Source organism: Plectrocnemia conspersa, unplaced genomic scaffold, assembly GCF_051122295.1.
Source record: "Plectrocnemia conspersa isolate PC_06_02 unplaced genomic scaffold, ASM5112229v1 ptg000011l, whole genome shotgun sequence".
Classification (NCBI taxonomy): domain Eukaryota; kingdom Metazoa; phylum Arthropoda; class Insecta; order Trichoptera; family Polycentropodidae; genus Plectrocnemia; species Plectrocnemia conspersa.
The window spans coordinates 8,137,578-8,154,261 of record NW_028277175.1 but is presented as its reverse complement, the minus strand read 5'-3'; the positions used below and the strand labels follow the sequence as shown (position 1 = coordinate 8,154,261).

The following is a 16,684-nucleotide window of genomic DNA, read 5'->3' as shown; positions in this document are numbered from 1 at the left end:
ACGGGCGGGACGAAATCCGTGCTATTGTCCAACAAAACTTGCCGAAGTGATGAAAGAGATATATATGAATAATTGTTTCAAATAATTTAGCAGGAACAGTCGACACTGCGACTGGTTTATAGTTCTTTATACAGAATTTGTCACCTTTTTAATGAATAGGGGTTTTGATGATTTTGTGCATTTCTATAGATCAGAAAATGACGATGCCTTGAGAATTAGATCAAAAATACGTTGTAGAGGAGCAGCGAGACAGACTTCGCAACCCTTCAAAATCAAATCAAGAATCAATCTGTCTTCAATTTATTAAAGATGTATTTGGTATGAGTACTGAAGACCAAGAACAAGAAGAAGGAAGCGATCATATTTAACACATCCGATTTTTATCTTAGTGCTTCAGCTTTCTAGTATCATCCATTCGAGGATAAATCGAACATTACCAATTTATTTAATAACCACCATCCATCAGCAAGACCACATCGACAACTGACCGCCGAAATTTTGCGAATGATCGATGTCGGCAATTTACAATATCGACACGTTAATTGATACGCGAAAATCGCAACGGCAACAGACACAAAATAAAAAAAAGTTGCGACATTTTTTCTCGAAAGCAACTTACTTTGATTGATTAACTCGACGGAGGTCCAAAAAACACACACACACAACGAAACTGTAATTAGCTCAAGAGCCAATATCGAACACACCCTCCATTATGCGGTGACTTTTTTACTCGACTCGTATATCATCTCGCTAGATCGAATCTATCAAAACCTTCGACGCGTGTTACCGAACGTGTTTATACAGATGATTTATCGATCGCATCGATAAGCTATTAACATGTTTATTTATTCGTAGCGATAATTAAAAACTATGAATAATTATATTTTTATTATTCAATATTAGCTTACTAGCTGTAAGTTATGTACGTTTAATCACATGTTGTATATAGTAAATGTTATAAAGTAACATTGTAGACATATTTGTCTTCGTTATACTTCTTAAAGTATTACTTGTATTCTAGTAGTGCACCTGAGCTTCGCCATAAAACTTAATATAGTATAATAAAACCTTATAACCAGCAAATATTTTATGATTTATGATGTACTCACATAAAGAACAATATTTTCTTTAAAAAATCTAATATGATTCTCTTTAACAAACATTTTTATAGTATAATTTAAAACACTACATTATTGATTATCAAATATTACATATTTTTTTATTTGTAATACATATTTAGGGTTATTAAATATTTTTAAATGTAAACTTATCCTAATTGGTTTATGATCTACGTATCTAAAATATTTTAAGAAGAAAATTATATTTAAATAATCCTTATAAACATCTAATATATTAAATAGTCTAGGGAGAATTGCATTATTCTGTAGCGAATATCATTAGTAAAATGATTTTATTTATTAACTATTGTATATATTATACAAATCTTACAATAATGCAAAAAAAGTCTCGCCGACAAAGCCACAATTACATATTTTTATCTACAGCTTTTGAATTTTTAACAAGACTTAAGATTTAGTAAATAAATTCACCTTTTAGAACCCGCAACCTCAGAGTTACTAGTCTAATGCTTGCACTTCACTCTCTGGAAGTTGTCTGAACCGAAGTTCAACTGAAGTCAGCCGAGGGAATGACGTACGCACGGCGGCTGCTGTCATGTACAGCTGGCATATTTGCGCGCGATCGAAAAATGTGCCAAATAATTGCAATTTTTAAATTGTCATATTATTAAAACTACGCTACTGATAATTATAAAAGTTTATTTGGGCACTCACTAATACAATATCAGTGAAAACTTTTCGGTCGTAAATATTAAATTTACGCAAAATCTTTGTCGGCTTTTGCAAAATGCCATAAGGCATAAAAATGATACTTCAAAACACATTTATGACTATCCTAGAATTTGTCGCCATCGATTCTAAATAATAATTTGTTATGGTGTGACATTTATATAAACCAATCTAGAAAAATATATAAGGATATTCGAAACGATTTTTTTTAACAAAATCAAGTACCACTAATATTTTTTTAATTATTTAATTGTACATGAAAAAAATATAATAACGATATCTGTTAGAAGAATATACTATCAAAAATATATTTAATCACTTTTGGTACCCTAAAATATTCAAAGATGTCAGTAAGAGTCTGTTGAAGGCCCCGATAAGCATGTGTTATTATAACTTGACCACGTGACTACGATGCAGCGCTCGACGTGCATATTAACAATAGGACGCCTACGCGCATACTGAAATGGAACCAAACTACTCGTTCTATCTCAGTTTGTGAAAAACCATATCATTATCTCTCTCACTCTCGTCACTTAACACGCGAGAGAGCGAAAGGGGAATTATCTCACCGCTCGCGCTCGAAAGAGCAGCTCCGATGTCGGTTTCTTTGACTTCGGTCCGTTTGCCGACAATGTTCGGAAGCGCTTGAAGCTGGCCAAGTCGACTGAATTACTCCCACTTTACCTCCCGTTACACAACTTCCGAGAGATTTTAGAGCGGGCAGAACCGAACTCGACCGAAGTAACCCAATATATTCTCTCTCCTTGGCCAACCTTGGCCAACTTCCAGAGAGTGTAGTGCAGGCATAAGATGTTATGGTCATAATAAAAGTTGAGAGGAAAAAGAACAGAAGACTCAAATTGAATCACTGCGGCACTCCCGAATGAACGAATTTATTGTAGAAACGACGAGGTCCTTATCTTATATAGTTCGACAAACCGAACTTGATTTTTGAAAATCAATATAAACTATGAGGACATGAATCTTAGTGTTGAGGGACTTTTTCGGGCGAAAACCGCGTTACTGGTCCACTAATGTCTACCGACAGAAATTATTGATATAAATATATATATATATATATGTGAAGTTTTGATATATAAGTTGGGCCATAAGTTTTTGCACTTTCGAAAATTTAATAAAAAAAACTATGAGTCGAATGAAAAGAACACAATTTGGAGAATCATTTATTTTAATAATGTCTCTAAATGTCTACCATCTAATTGCGAATTTATCAATAACAATTAATTGTACGTATAAAATTGTACATATTTAACTTAAGAATCACTGTGTATTACATTATCAAAAAGTAAATATACTGTGGGTTAATATAAAATTGCATGACTATTTTAATATTTTAAAACCCAAATTCAGATTATAAAGTATTCTAATTTCAAATCCAGGGGCGTTCGATTTTTTAAAGAGACAATTTATTCAAATTACCCTTCTCCCCCATTTGCGTTGCCATTTTCCCGTCCGGGGATTTTAAACCAGCGGCTTTCACTCTCTTTTCTCACCCTCCCCCCTTCCTTTTGCGACCTAATTTAATTTTTCATAATTTTGTTTATTAAACCCTTTTAAGCCCTCTTACTAATTAACTGTATAAAATTTGATGCGACGGGGGAGCGTGCATAATTTCATTATTATGTTTAATGTTTAACGTTATTTTAAATTAAAATATAATATCCCGTAATAAACATGGGCATAAAAAACAAACAATGTTTTCTATGATGTATCGATTACGATACACATTAGAAACTAGGTACATTATTTATTAACAGTTCTACGTGTCTCGTTGCATTTTCTTTTTTTCAGCTATTGATTTTACAATGATATTTATAATTCATATCACTTGCAAACGAAGGCGTATGAAACTGCTTAGGGAAAATAATTTACTTCATAGGAAAACTTTCAAAAGTGGTATATGGTATATAATTGAGGTGGCCAAGACATATGCATTTTTAATATCCCGTACTTTTTGGTGAATAATATGCTTTAGATTTCAAACCCTGACTATATTTCATGATTCGAAAATACATAATTTAACTTATATATATTACATGTTTTGATTAAAAATGAATAAAAAAAATAAAAAGAGCAACAACACAATTTTACAATTTGTGTGACAATTTGTAACGATTATTAGTATTTATTACGTATACTCCAACTGAAATTTACTTTATGAACCGTTTCGTGAACCCGATAATGAATTAATAACAAAAACACATAATAACTTTGGTTTTGTTGCGGGGCTTCGCTCGGTCGTTCATTTTAATTGCCGGTCGCGCAAGGGTTATTGTGATATACGTTACAAATTACATATTTATTCAGTACTATATTTATGGGCCGTTATAGGGGCCGGCCGCGGTATTTTCGACCCCGAATGCCTCTCCGCATAAAGCATCTGGAAGTTGACGTGTGTGGTCCTCTTCGCCATACAACTTTTTTCTTTTCAATATATAAATAATAAGAAAAAACCACTTTCTTCACTTAGACTCTGTGCATATTTCATTGCGTGGCAGGGCTGCCAATGTAGCGGAAAGGGGGAAAATTGCGAATTTGATTATTATTGAAATTGAGAAAAAGGACAGATTGAGAATGATTGACTAAATACGACACTGAGATAAATTTATTATGGCGCTACTTACAAAAACGATTATAGGTTAATCGTATTTTTTTTAGTATTTTATTTTAAATTCGATTTCAATAATAAAAGTATAAATATATATTTTTTTATTATTAAACAGTTATTATCCTAAGATAAATGCAAAGTTTGACCACGTAACATTGGAATGTCTTTATAATAATTTTATTATTTACCTTTAATAAAATTCCTAAGCTTAATTAGCGAAATTTCGAACTAATACACTGTATTATTTTACTTAAATATAATGTCGAGGATTTGTTGGTAATAAATATTTTGTATATGATATAAAATAAACAATGAATTAAAAATTTATTTGTGCGAATATTTCAGCTAATAGTCACTAAATTTCTAAATTTGTTTGATGTAGAAAAAAAATACCATTTTATTGCAACGCACGAGCGTGTTTCGGGGTAAATAACTGGAGCTTAGCAAGTTTATGATACTACGTGATGCCTTTTGAATAAATGTTCTATTACATATTGTAATTACCAGCCCAAATGACTAGTGGTATAAGTCGGTGATTAATATCTGAAGGACCTGGTTTCAAATCTCACATGGATCCTAGAGTTTTCAAATTTCTATTGTGTCTGGGAGATTCGAATGTTTGAGTATTATATAATTAAAATTCCAGTCGATCATCACATATTAGGATTTCCTAGATTTTTCTAATCTCGCGGATAAACAATTAAAATAAAATTGAGTAAGCTCGTGCATACTTGTGTTTATTCCGTTGTAACACACTGGGCTAATTCATGTTATGTTAGAGTTATGATTAATGTTATTGCTAAATAAAATATTAAGATCCTTTGTTGATTTTATACTATTTAGAATAATTCCTATGATACCGTAGGCAAAAGTAGCAGGATATACCTTTTTATTTTTTTACAATAATACTGTGACAGAAAAACAATTACCGAAGTGCATCACAGATTCAAATCATTTTGTAAAGATAAATAATTTTTAAATTATTATAATAAAAACTTCGTAAATATATAGCTGTGTTTATGTAGTTTTAACAATAATAATTAATAAACATAATAAACATTTTTGGCAGGACACCCAGAATTGCACAATAGCCACGCTCATTTCGAACGTCATCAATTATCGTTTCGAATGACATCAATCGTGCTTTGAAAGTTGTCCAAAAAAACACTAATTTCATCGCATAAAATAAGCATTATTTGAACTTTGTAACTATCCAACGGTATCCCATCGGTAGACCTAAAAACCAGCTTTTAATTTGAAGGGAAAGCTAAAAACTAATACGATTGGCTCTTAATTTGCCTTAACTGATATTCGTCCAAGCTCACTCAACAAGTATAACACCACGAATTATTGGGCCCGATACTAACACCTACACTTTTCAGTACATTTTTTTGATCACTCGGCTACCAATTCCGAAATAATAAACATGAGTGGGCCAATATTTGATTCTTCTAGCACTCCATAGCATGCTAAGTACTAAATTAAGTATAACGAATCATAAACAACAAAGTATATATTTTTAAGTAGCGTCAACCGCGGTCAACTGATCGACCGCGTAACTATTCCTAGTCGCCCGCCAGAAAGAAAAATTTTGCAACAAAAAGCGATTAAAATTTACTATAAAGGTTCAATAAGTTTTTTCACAACCCTTTATAACAAAATTAGGTATTAGGTAAATAAACCCATATTTAATATCAGAGATTTTGATTTTTTAATCAATGCTGTTGAAAAACGAAACTGAGATTATTTGAAATATCAAATAAATATACAAAATCGTTAGCTATACTTACAAACGAAATTCAATAATAGTTGAGACATATAATTATTATTAAACAAATATGGTTATAAAAATAAATTGTTAATCAATCTTTCTGAATAAATAAATTTATCCGAGCTCAGCCCTGTCGTACGGGACATAATAAGTTACAATTTAAGACCGTAATAAATACGTTCGGCAGATAATGATAGCTTTTTAAAGCTTTGCTCCCATTGTTTATTTATTAAACTACGGACTCTGGCCGGCGGTCAACGCCATATTGACAAATCACTATATTCCCCCCATCGAATATTTATTTTGCGTCTGAGCTATATAACATATCTCGATTGCAAATCTATTTCTCTTTAATTGACATGTCCGGAAATTGAAGCGTTAAGACTATTTCAGTAAAAAAAAAAGTAATCTGTCAAAATAAAAAAATGGCTGACGCCACGGATACGAAGACGCTTATAATTTATTCGATTGTCGATGAGGCAGGTTTAACGATCGATGATCGATCGTTGATCATCTTATCGTAGATCGCGGACGAATTGCCGCTTTGAAGTGGCAAGTAACGTTTCGATGCATATTGATCGAGCGGTAGCGATTGGCAACACTGTGAATATATTATGACTTATTACAACACCGATTGTGTGATCTGATTTTTGTTCGATATTAGACCCTGATTTACGAAGTAAATATTGGTCCCCAAAGTAACATTTACTTCATCATAAGTAAATTAAAAAATAAGCGTTTTAGAATATGTAGCACATTTCTTACTAATTATTTCTAGAAAAAACCTCTTATTTCCACTGTGCATACAAATAAAAATACCATTAACTTAATCTTAGAAATCTATTACAAAGTAGGATCATACATATTTATTGTATTACTGTAGCTACCAGTTATGCAAATCGGCAATGAATAAAAAGTAATATTACCTCAAATTTAGAATATTATGTCTATAATGTCTATTCTAAACGCTATAATAAACTTCGCTTTTAAGATACATTCTTTAAGCTTCTTCCAGAATGACATGTTTAATGATACAATTATGTCTGTATTAACCAGCCACTGTTTCCCCAACTTTCAATCGATCATCGTACATCTAAATAAAATATCTAATCTAATGAAAATCAGGAAGAATTTGATTATATCAGAGAGAATGGTGTGTCTCATATTACATGAATATATGTAGTATGTTATATGATATAGGGTCTCACTTCTGACCCACTACAGAAAAACCCTTTGTGTCATATCTAATCATGTCTATATATCACGTGATTCAATATATAAATATTTTTTCCTCATATATATTATTAATATTTGGAAAGCCCTGATGTAAATCGGTGATTAAGAGCGTCTAATTTGTGAGGCAGAATGCGATTAATCATAATAAAGTTGACGTAAAAATTTAGTTCTTAATTATTTTATTAAGTATTTCGGTTTTTTTTACAAAACTGAATGCTAATTAACGTTAAATAAATACTATAAAAATGATACTAAATCAATAATTTGATACTAAAAATTAATAAAATATGAAAAAATAATTCGTTTTTATTAAACGACAATACGACTATTTTTCACAATTTTTTATATGCAAAACTGTAACAGTTTTGCTACGGTTTCAAAAAGTCTTTCATGAAACTAAGCGCTTCTACCTATCTTCCAATTTCAAAGTTTATCGGAGAAGGTTTCGAGGAGGGTTTGAGGTCTGCTTAAACTCTCAGTAACTCCAGCTTCCGGTTTATTGATGAGCTTTATAGACACGACATAAAATAACTTATTACGGTGTTCTGACGGACAAATGTGTTGTACGGAAGTTACATTATAAATGCTCTCAGAACAAGGGATTTATATAACATAGTGGTAATAATATGGGTTGAAATCAAGGACGGCGTCATTGTTTCGATTCCCGTCTAAAAATAACTATGTAACGCTTATTGTCCGTAATGTCTCAGACTAGTAACTCTGAGGTTGCGGGTTCGAGACCCGGCAGCGACACTCAAATATTTATTTATAAAAAATTGCGCTTTTATTAAAAACCAGCCCCAGCTGCAGTGACATACACTGATTATAAATTGTATTACACATAATAATTTATAATATAACTGTCATCTGTCGCTTTTGTAAATATTATTTTTATATTAACAATAGTGACGTGACATTTGCATATTTCATTCTGGGTGCTATTTTCAACTTTTAATTATTATTTATTATTCCGTTGAATGCTACGGTGTTTTTAAAAATTATATTTTACACATATTCATCGGTTTTTCCTATAAGTTATTATAATTAAATTCATTCAAAAACTGTTTCATGCTAACTGAGTATTTTTCGATACAAACAACAATATATCGCTCTTTAGCGTCCTAATGGTTAAAGACGATTACATGCTATTGCAATATATGCCAATGAAACCGCTAAAAAATTGAACAGCGACCTGCTGATGACCGATTATGTGCTACTGAAATACGTCATTGCAATAAGTTTGTAATAACAGGATGAATAAAGAATCTATACCGGGCAAAGTAGAGCAATAAATGTAGTATTTTATAGTTATTGTAAATTAATTCCAATTCATTTATTCATTATTATTTTTGATATACTATGAAATTACACAAAATAGTACCATATTAAAAAAAATAAACATAGATTTAATACATCCAATAAATAATTGAAGATTTAATCGTCAGACCTGTATGTAAATGGCTATTAATAAGTGAGAGTAATGATGATAGAAATATTATTGTATACTCTTTTCAAAAGATCAAAGTTATAAAAAAAAAAAACAGAAAAAACCCAGAATAGATATATAGCATGTGAAGTATTTTTATGTTTATTTTGTGTTTATGAATATTTTATATTAATTATTCAATAAAGTTTCCTGGTTATATCTGAGTTAAAATACACTTTTGTGCAAGCAAAATTAAATTTTATTAATACTTTGTAATATTTATAATGATCATTATTATTTAGAAAAATAATCGAATTTTTTTATTACAGCGAAATAATGATAGATTTAGAATAAGTAAATATGTTTATGTTTAACACAAGCAGTTTAAAAGTAAACAGCTTTAATAAATTCACCAGTTTAGTTCAATACAAACGTTATTTTTACATCACTAATATTTATGAAGAATAAAAACATTTTAATGCATATTATCTTTCATTGTAACACAAAATATTTTTTTTATAAATATTTAAATATATTTTTTTTATAAATTTTAACAGATATCGTGCTTAGACCGTTGAAAACCGAGTACATAATTTGTTAAATCTGTGTCACATTAAAAATTGGGCCCCAAAATATACGACGACAGATTTTTACCAAAGGAACAATTTATAGTTTTTTTTTTAAAAAAATTAGCAACTACAGCCACTAAAATCATTCCATACACAACCTTTTTAAATTAAAAGAAAATTCAATTCAGATTAAAAGATTAAACATTCACTTTGATACTTTCTTTTGTTTTAGAGAAAATGAATTGAAAAATTTATAGAGAAACGCATTTATTCTTTTTTCATTAGATATATAATAATACCATTACGGTTTTTTTTAATAAATTTGTAAATACTAAAAAATAATACATTAATTTTGACATTATATCGCTTTAGGAAAAAGCTTATTAATTTTAATTACAATCACTACGACTCGAGACAAATACGCTAAACATTTTTAAATATTTACAAAATCTAGAAAATATTTTTACCTTTGAGTACCGAAACCTCGAAACAATAACAAGTCTAATTATTTAAATGTTAATTTAATGAATATTGAATCTTACGAGATAAATTTGTATTTTATATAAAATTTGTTTTGAACCAATATTATTTCTGATAAGCTAATTTCTACTCAACTTTATACTCAATTAAATGTGTATTTTTAATCACATGTCACTCAACGCATCATACACATACACACAAAGTTCATTTGATCACAAATTAGCGTATCATCCCCCACGGAGATGAAACAGAGAGAGATGAGAAGCCAATTCACGTCGAGCAGCACATAGTGGTTAATTGAAGAGGAGCGCTCTTGGGTAATCATAGTCAATTAAGTCAATCAAGCTCAACTACTTACCCTGGCCCGAAGATCTCGTCTCGGAGAAGAACAAGAAGACCATAGCCACAACGATCCACAAGCGGATCTTCGACAGCCACATTTTCGCGCATTTCATGGAAGCACCACTATATAAATATATTTTTTTTAAACTAATACATTTTATCGAGAAAATAACACTATTTATTATTATTGTATCAAACACTTTTCACTTCGAAAGATCCGAATTTAACTTTTAAAAGTTTATCGCGATGTTTTTATTCGGTTTACGATGAGAGAGAGAGCAACACCCCAACCACGCGACCGTCTTCTCCGTCAGCTGACGGGCTACTGACGAGCATACAGTGGGATCGAAAGCTAAACGTTTTTTTCGTATACACTTGCTTGTGTAAACATTGCGGTCGAGTGGCTGTGAGTCGGGCTTTATTATTATTATTTGCATATCCATGTATCTATTTTATTAAATATTAATTTATCTTCAAACTAATATTTATTTTCATACAATTTTTTTTATTATATATTGAAATACATGCGAAATTTATTTTTATAAATACAAAGTTTTTTGGTAAAATATTTTCTTATTTTTTTTTCGTCGTATGAGTTGTGCAATTAGAAATATACATATACTGGATCTGGGCGACGGTCTGAATAAAGGGATGCTTTCTCAAGCTTCTTAGGGTTGTCTCAGTAGATTAAAGTGAGTGCACTTAGTGTTCATTTAACTGAACTCACGTTTATTCCAAGTCGGAAGCGAAGTGGTGGTTCTGAGTGAAATTCCCGAATGAAATGTTGGAAGAAATTGATTCATAACGGCCGTTTTTGCTTCATATATCCTGCAAAATGAGGGGAAGTCCAACGATTTGATTTAATTATTAATTTTTAAATAATAATTATTGTACCTAAAAGTTATTAAAAGAGAGTTCTTATAAGAAAAATAACATAGTCTGTTTTTGCCCAGAGTCAGAAACTTTGGCCAGTAATTCAAAAGTAGGAAATAGCGAAACACCTTTCTTAACTTCAAAAGAGTGTATAATTGCGAACATAAAATACTTACAATACTTCAAGCAGATACGCCCGACTATCAAATTAAAAAACCAAGAGTTCAACTAGATGTTCGGAGACGACTAGAGACTACGTGTTTTGCACCAATAATTTGTGATTGTACCAATTATTCGTGATTTAAAAAAGTGTTGCGAATATAATAATAGCACATAATTTTATAATTTGGTTCAGAATATGGAAGGGGGGTTTATTGGTGCTTACTAGATTTTTATGGATGCTTTAATTATTTTGTCTTAAAATGTTAAAGATTAATCAGACAATTATGTTAAATTCTGCTAATTATAATATATGATTAATAAAAAAATAAACCTGCTCAAACACCGATCCGCCCCTGACATTTTATATGTAAAAGTGTTTATTATAATAGTGTCGTTAAAGAAAATTCGCGCAACTTCCTCATTTTAGCATGAAACTTAACTCGTAAAAGCGAATTTTGAAGTTTTACAATGTAGTTACTCTTTAGTACCAAAATTTGGAGAAAGTCGCATTCAAAAACGAATAATAAAGTTTTGTGGAAACATTTCAAATACATAACATTTATACTTTTGATTAACGTTTTTTTTATATATTACATACTTGATTTCTTAAATTTTTTTATCAAGAAAATAAATCATGTAATATTAAGAATGTTGATAAAAATATTGTTTAAATATAAATATAAAATAATAAAAATATCTTGACATTTTTTATTAATTGTGTATTATTTATTAAACATATTTTTCATGGATAATAAAAAGGAATGTTTAATCTTAAAATTACTTTTCACACAAAATAATAAATAAGAATTAGCCGCCGTCCGTATGTGAGCTATAATATTCGTTGCTTCGATGAGTATTTTGCTCATGATGGAGTACCTCAGGGATTTAATTTCGGTCCTCTGCTACTTCTACTCTTTATCAACGACTCCGAATATTTATTATATGCTGATGACCGCTAAGTGTTCAGAGTATTCAGACAAATGCAGATTCGTTGTCTTTATAAAAAAATACCTGTAGTCGATCGACAACCAGAGCTAGCGCTAAGGAATGCGTGGCCCGAGGCAAGCCCTCCCCTTTTCCAAAAAATTGTAAAAATTAGTACTCGAGAAGAAAGACAAAAAAGTTGAAAATTCACATTAATTTATCCTCGGAACTAATTGAGGCAGAATTATTTCGTAATATTAAATAAGTTTCATTTTTAAGAAAAAGTATACGATACGTGTCGGAACGCTCGGTAACGAGCGTTCCCACTGCGTCGGTGACGGCACGATTTTATTGCTTTTGACGTGGATTTTTGACTTCTGAGAAGCGATAATTGTTTTTTGCGCTCTAAAATTATGTTTTGATGTACTTCTTACAAATCGTAACATGCTAAAAAAATCATGCGTAGTTCCTTAAGATGCGGGGTTCAAGGCGGTTGTTTCGCTCGCCTTGCCCTAACGCCGGACCTGTCGACAACCGACTATATTTTAGCACTGATTTTCAGATCCAGTTATTTTGGGCGAAGTTTGAACTAAGAAGATTTTGTAGGCACAACGATAAAGTTTGCGATAAGGCGCCGAGAATGCTCGGCTTCGTTATGCGGAGCGCGTGTCACTGTAACAGTTTATTAATGATTCGCGTTCTTGGATATGGCTCTATTGTCAGGAATCCCAGTGAAGTGAAGTACTTCTGTTGGAACGTTGGAGAGGAATCAAAGAAAATCTCATGTCTACAAGAGGGAGTACAGGTTATATACATAATTGTAACTGGTTTCTCGGCGTAGCGTTTATTTAATAAAGTTGCAAATAAGTAGTGTTGACAATCTGTTGATGCTCAGCGATTTCCAACTGCGGGCTATAGAGCGCCCTAGAGTCGCGATCGCGTCCCTTATTATTGCTCGTCGCAGCCAGGGCGACAGCGCTCGAGAACGCTTTTTTTTACAATAACCTTTACAATGATGCTTTCCTCGATAGGAATGAGGAGATAAAATAATGTATATAGGATGGTGAACATCTCGTTTTTAAAATATTTATTGCTATAATTTAACATTTCGTGTCAAATCATGATGGTCAAATTTGTAATAAATAAATAAATAAATTAAAATATTATAATTCGTATAATTTGATTGATAAAACTTCAGAGTTTCAGTTTGTAGATAATTATCATTTAGGGGTTGATTTCCATGGTTACGTTTTGTTGGATCAAATGCTATCAACCGTTCCTTTTCATCGAGTAAGTTCAACCACAAAAATGTATCCACCAGTTATATTTATACGGAAATCAAAATGGAACGAGGTTAAACGTAACGCTAACCTGCCATGCGACGAATCTGGAGCTCAAGTCGAGTATATTGAATCATTGATCAAAGGTTCAAAGAATATATCGAAGAATTGGAAGAGCTCTTACGAAGTAAATATATCATATCATATAACTCGTTTATAAAAACTTTTATGCTTTGAGAATAAAATACTATGAACATCCCTAGTTCCTTATTTTTTCATACGATGCAATAATGCATTATTATGTTGCAAATATAATATTTTCCAAGACTATCAGATGCATTTAATGCATCTTTGAATGCTCGATCATGAGAATATTCTTGTTACCTATTTTTTTTTAATTGACACTTCTGGATTACTCTCAATTTCAGCGGCTTCAATTTTGTCTTCAACACAAAAATCTCTAGATTTTAATTGTTTAAAACATTGCTTGTTTGTTGCTGGTTTCTGTGGTAGTCAAATGATTTTGGTGGGACGTACAATTACCATTTCATTGTTAATATTTTATGCATGGAATATATTCTGAAAGAACTAAACACACATTTTTAAAAATGATAGAAAATGGTGCAAAATCAGGAGCATAAGATCGAGAAGAGGAGAAAAGAAAATGAAAAATCGCTGTGGAAATTTTATGAAGGACTGATGAAGACAAAACGTAGAGAAAGAGAACAATTGTCGGCTAATGCAAAAGATACTATTTTTAAGGAGAAAGCTGATATCAAAGAATTAGAAAAGTAAGATGTTGAAATATGTAATCTGATGATTTTTAATGTTTAATGATATTTGATAATTTTTTAGTGCTTTCCTATGTGCTGAAGTCATGAAGGAGCAAACAGCACAGAGGGAATTCAACGAGAAGCTAAAACAAGAAGCTAAGTTAAGAGACAAGGAATATATTGAGTTCATGGTTGAAAATTTTGAAGAATGGCACAGAAAACAATGTAATAAAATGAAAGAAAGGAAGAATAATGCCATTGAATATTCGTTGCTCTATCAAAATGAGTAAGTTTTATGAGTTTATATTTTTATATTATTGTTAAGTGATGATTTTATTGATTAATAGAGTCGAACAGCGTCGCATGGACAGAATTAAAGCTAAAGAAGATCAAATGAAAATAGAACGAAACGACATGGAGGACGCGCTTGCCAAAATGCAAAAAGAAGATAAAGAAGCACTCGAGATGGTTAAAAATAATTCACATTGTATATTGCGTTTCTATATGTAACAATTTAAAATTGCATGCTTTACAGAAATATACCAAGCGGGAAGATTTCAGAAATTATATAGATTATGTACTGCAATTAAGGAAGAAGACACTGGATAAAGAGGAAGAGTTGTCTTTGAAAGAAGAAAAGTTGATTGAAATATATAAAAATTCACAGCAAAAGATGGAGCAACTGCGTAAAAAAAGAGAGAAAGAAGTGAGTTGTAGAATTATATTTTAAATTCATATATTTAATTTGGTTGTGTTTTAGATTGAAGACATTAAGATTAAAATCCGTAAGCGAATTGCTTCTTTTCCGAACAAAGAAGCCGAGAGGCAAAAGCAAACTGATGAAACTAATCTAAAAGCTAGTGAAGAATACAATAGAAGAGAATTGGAATCTATAGAGAAAGATCAAGCGCATGTTAAAGCCGCTAAAGAAATGCGACTCGTGAATCATTTAGAATGGTTGCAGAGGAAGAAGGAAGAAGAGGAACACAAAAAGAATTTGAAAGAACAAGAAGTGATTGAATGGTAATTTAGACCAAAATAACTCATTTCGATTATGAACATAATATCGATTATCATCTTACAGCATCAATAATAGAAAATATACGAGGCAAGTCTACGGTCAAGTAAGAAACGAGAAGTTAGCAAAATTGATGGATATTAAGAGTTTTAATTTGAAACAGCAGGTCTGTATTATATACTATGTTTATAATACATATTTTTTAATGGAAATATAAATTTAAATTGCAGAAAGAGACTAAGGATTTGAAAATTCAAGAAAAGAGTGATAGGATACAATTTTTTGAAGATGAAGTCTTGGGGGAGATGGAAAGTGCGGATATGAAGTATTTCTCTTATGCTTCTCAACTGCTTGCCGAATGCGAAATAGCAAATAGACCCAAAGATCCAGTACTCAAAACAATAAGGGTATTATGATCTTATACATATAAAATGTTATTAAACCTAAACTATCGATTCTTATTATAATATTATTTTAGGACTACAAAAAACAATATGCTCATACCCAGAAGCATATGGCCGATAAATTAAAGTCAAATTTTCCTCACTTCTTCCCTGATGAACAATAAAAGAGTTGTATAAGATCAAAATTGAATTTATTATCATAAAATATTGTGCCCAATCAACAATGTCTAATGTGTTATTTTATTTTCTAATCATAATTTATGGCAATAATACTTTTCAGGTCACGATTCGATCATGTACATACATAAACAATAAATGGCGTCCGTACATTAAAATAATTCCAATAAATACGAATAATAATGATTAAAAAAATGAGCAACATAAAAAATGGCACTAGCCTATAAATTTATATAGTTTGTACTTTTTCAAACATTTTCTGACTAGAAAAATAATCTATATATATATAGAACAATGCATCATTATAATACTTGTGGAACTTTGGTAACTATTTATCTATAATCTAATTGATTTAAAAGGTCGATAAAAGAAACACAACCATCTTTTACATACACATCTTTGAAGGCACTTGTGTTAGTCAAAAATAAAACCATAAACTCACAAGATCGGTTGAATAGTTTCTAAACCTTCAATAATTGAGGCACATTTGAAAAGTTAGTCCTAATTGTGTCCGATCACAAAAAACAAGACGTACAAACTATATATACATACACTTAAAATATATACAATCCTATATACAAATTATGCTTAAATCATTTATACTTATTTATAAATGCAATTATACACTGTACAGTTCGTTATATCTACACCGAATTGTCATGGACGTATTTGCTCAACAACTTAAATGTGTTTCTTAACGTATACTACAATTGATCTCGAGAATTAAGTGTCCGGCGTCTTTGGGGGTCCAATCCGCTCGTGTAGCCAGAGAACATTGATGAACCTTCGGTTCCTGAAGTGGGACTGGAAAA

General features: G+C 31.0%; 3 protein-coding genes across 13 annotated transcripts in view; 1 reads left to right on the top strand and 2 right to left on the bottom strand.

Annotated features, from left to right (window-relative positions):
• Reck (Reversion-inducing-cysteine-rich protein with kazal motifs) overlaps window positions 1-10,588 on the bottom strand; it is a 100,301-nt gene extending 89,713 nt beyond the window's left edge. The window contains exon 1 of the mRNA XM_088198230.1: window positions 10,278-10,588. Coding sequence (XP_088054356.1) covers window positions 10,278-10,374 — 97 coding nt within the window. The 5' untranslated portion in view covers window positions 10,375-10,588. The remainder of the gene's footprint in view (window positions 1-10,277) is intronic.
• Window positions 10,589-13,987: 3,399 nt separating this feature from the next.
• On the top strand, window positions 13,988-15,916 carry LOC148229350 (uncharacterized). The gene is made up of 8 exons (XM_088198847.1): window positions 13,988-14,291; window positions 14,356-14,559; window positions 14,621-14,741; window positions 14,809-14,979; window positions 15,034-15,296; window positions 15,358-15,457; window positions 15,522-15,698; window positions 15,770-15,916. The coding sequence occupies exons 1-8, from the start codon at window positions 14,119-14,121 to the stop codon at window positions 15,857-15,859; spliced, it is 1,299 nt and encodes a 432-aa protein (XP_088054973.1). The 5' UTR covers window positions 13,988-14,118; the 3' UTR covers window positions 15,860-15,916.
• Plp (Pericentrin-like protein) overlaps window positions 15,870-16,684 on the bottom strand; it is a 35,743-nt gene continuing 34,928 nt past the window's right edge. For all 11 annotated transcript variants that reach the window (XM_088198836.1, XM_088198837.1, XM_088198839.1 and 8 more), the window contains one exon: window positions 15,870-16,676. In XM_088198836.1, the coding sequence (XP_088054962.1) occupies window positions 16,577-16,676 (100 nt within the window). In that variant the 3' untranslated portion in view covers window positions 15,870-16,576. The remainder of the gene's footprint in view (window positions 16,677-16,684) is intronic.

Excerpts from the sequence above, each read along its gene's own strand:
- LOC148229350 (XM_088198847.1), top strand. The coding sequence starts at position 14,119 with ATGGTGCAAAATCAGGAGCATAAGATCGAGAAGAGGAGAAAAGAAAAT. Across the intron at positions 14,292-14,355 it reads GATATCAAAGAATTAGAAAA|TGCTTTCCTATGTGCTGAAG; the intron begins GTAAGATGTTGA and ends ATAATTTTTTAG. Across the intron at positions 14,742-14,808 it reads ATAAAGAAGCACTCGAGATG|AAATATACCAAGCGGGAAGA; the intron begins GTTAAAAATAAT and ends CATGCTTTACAG.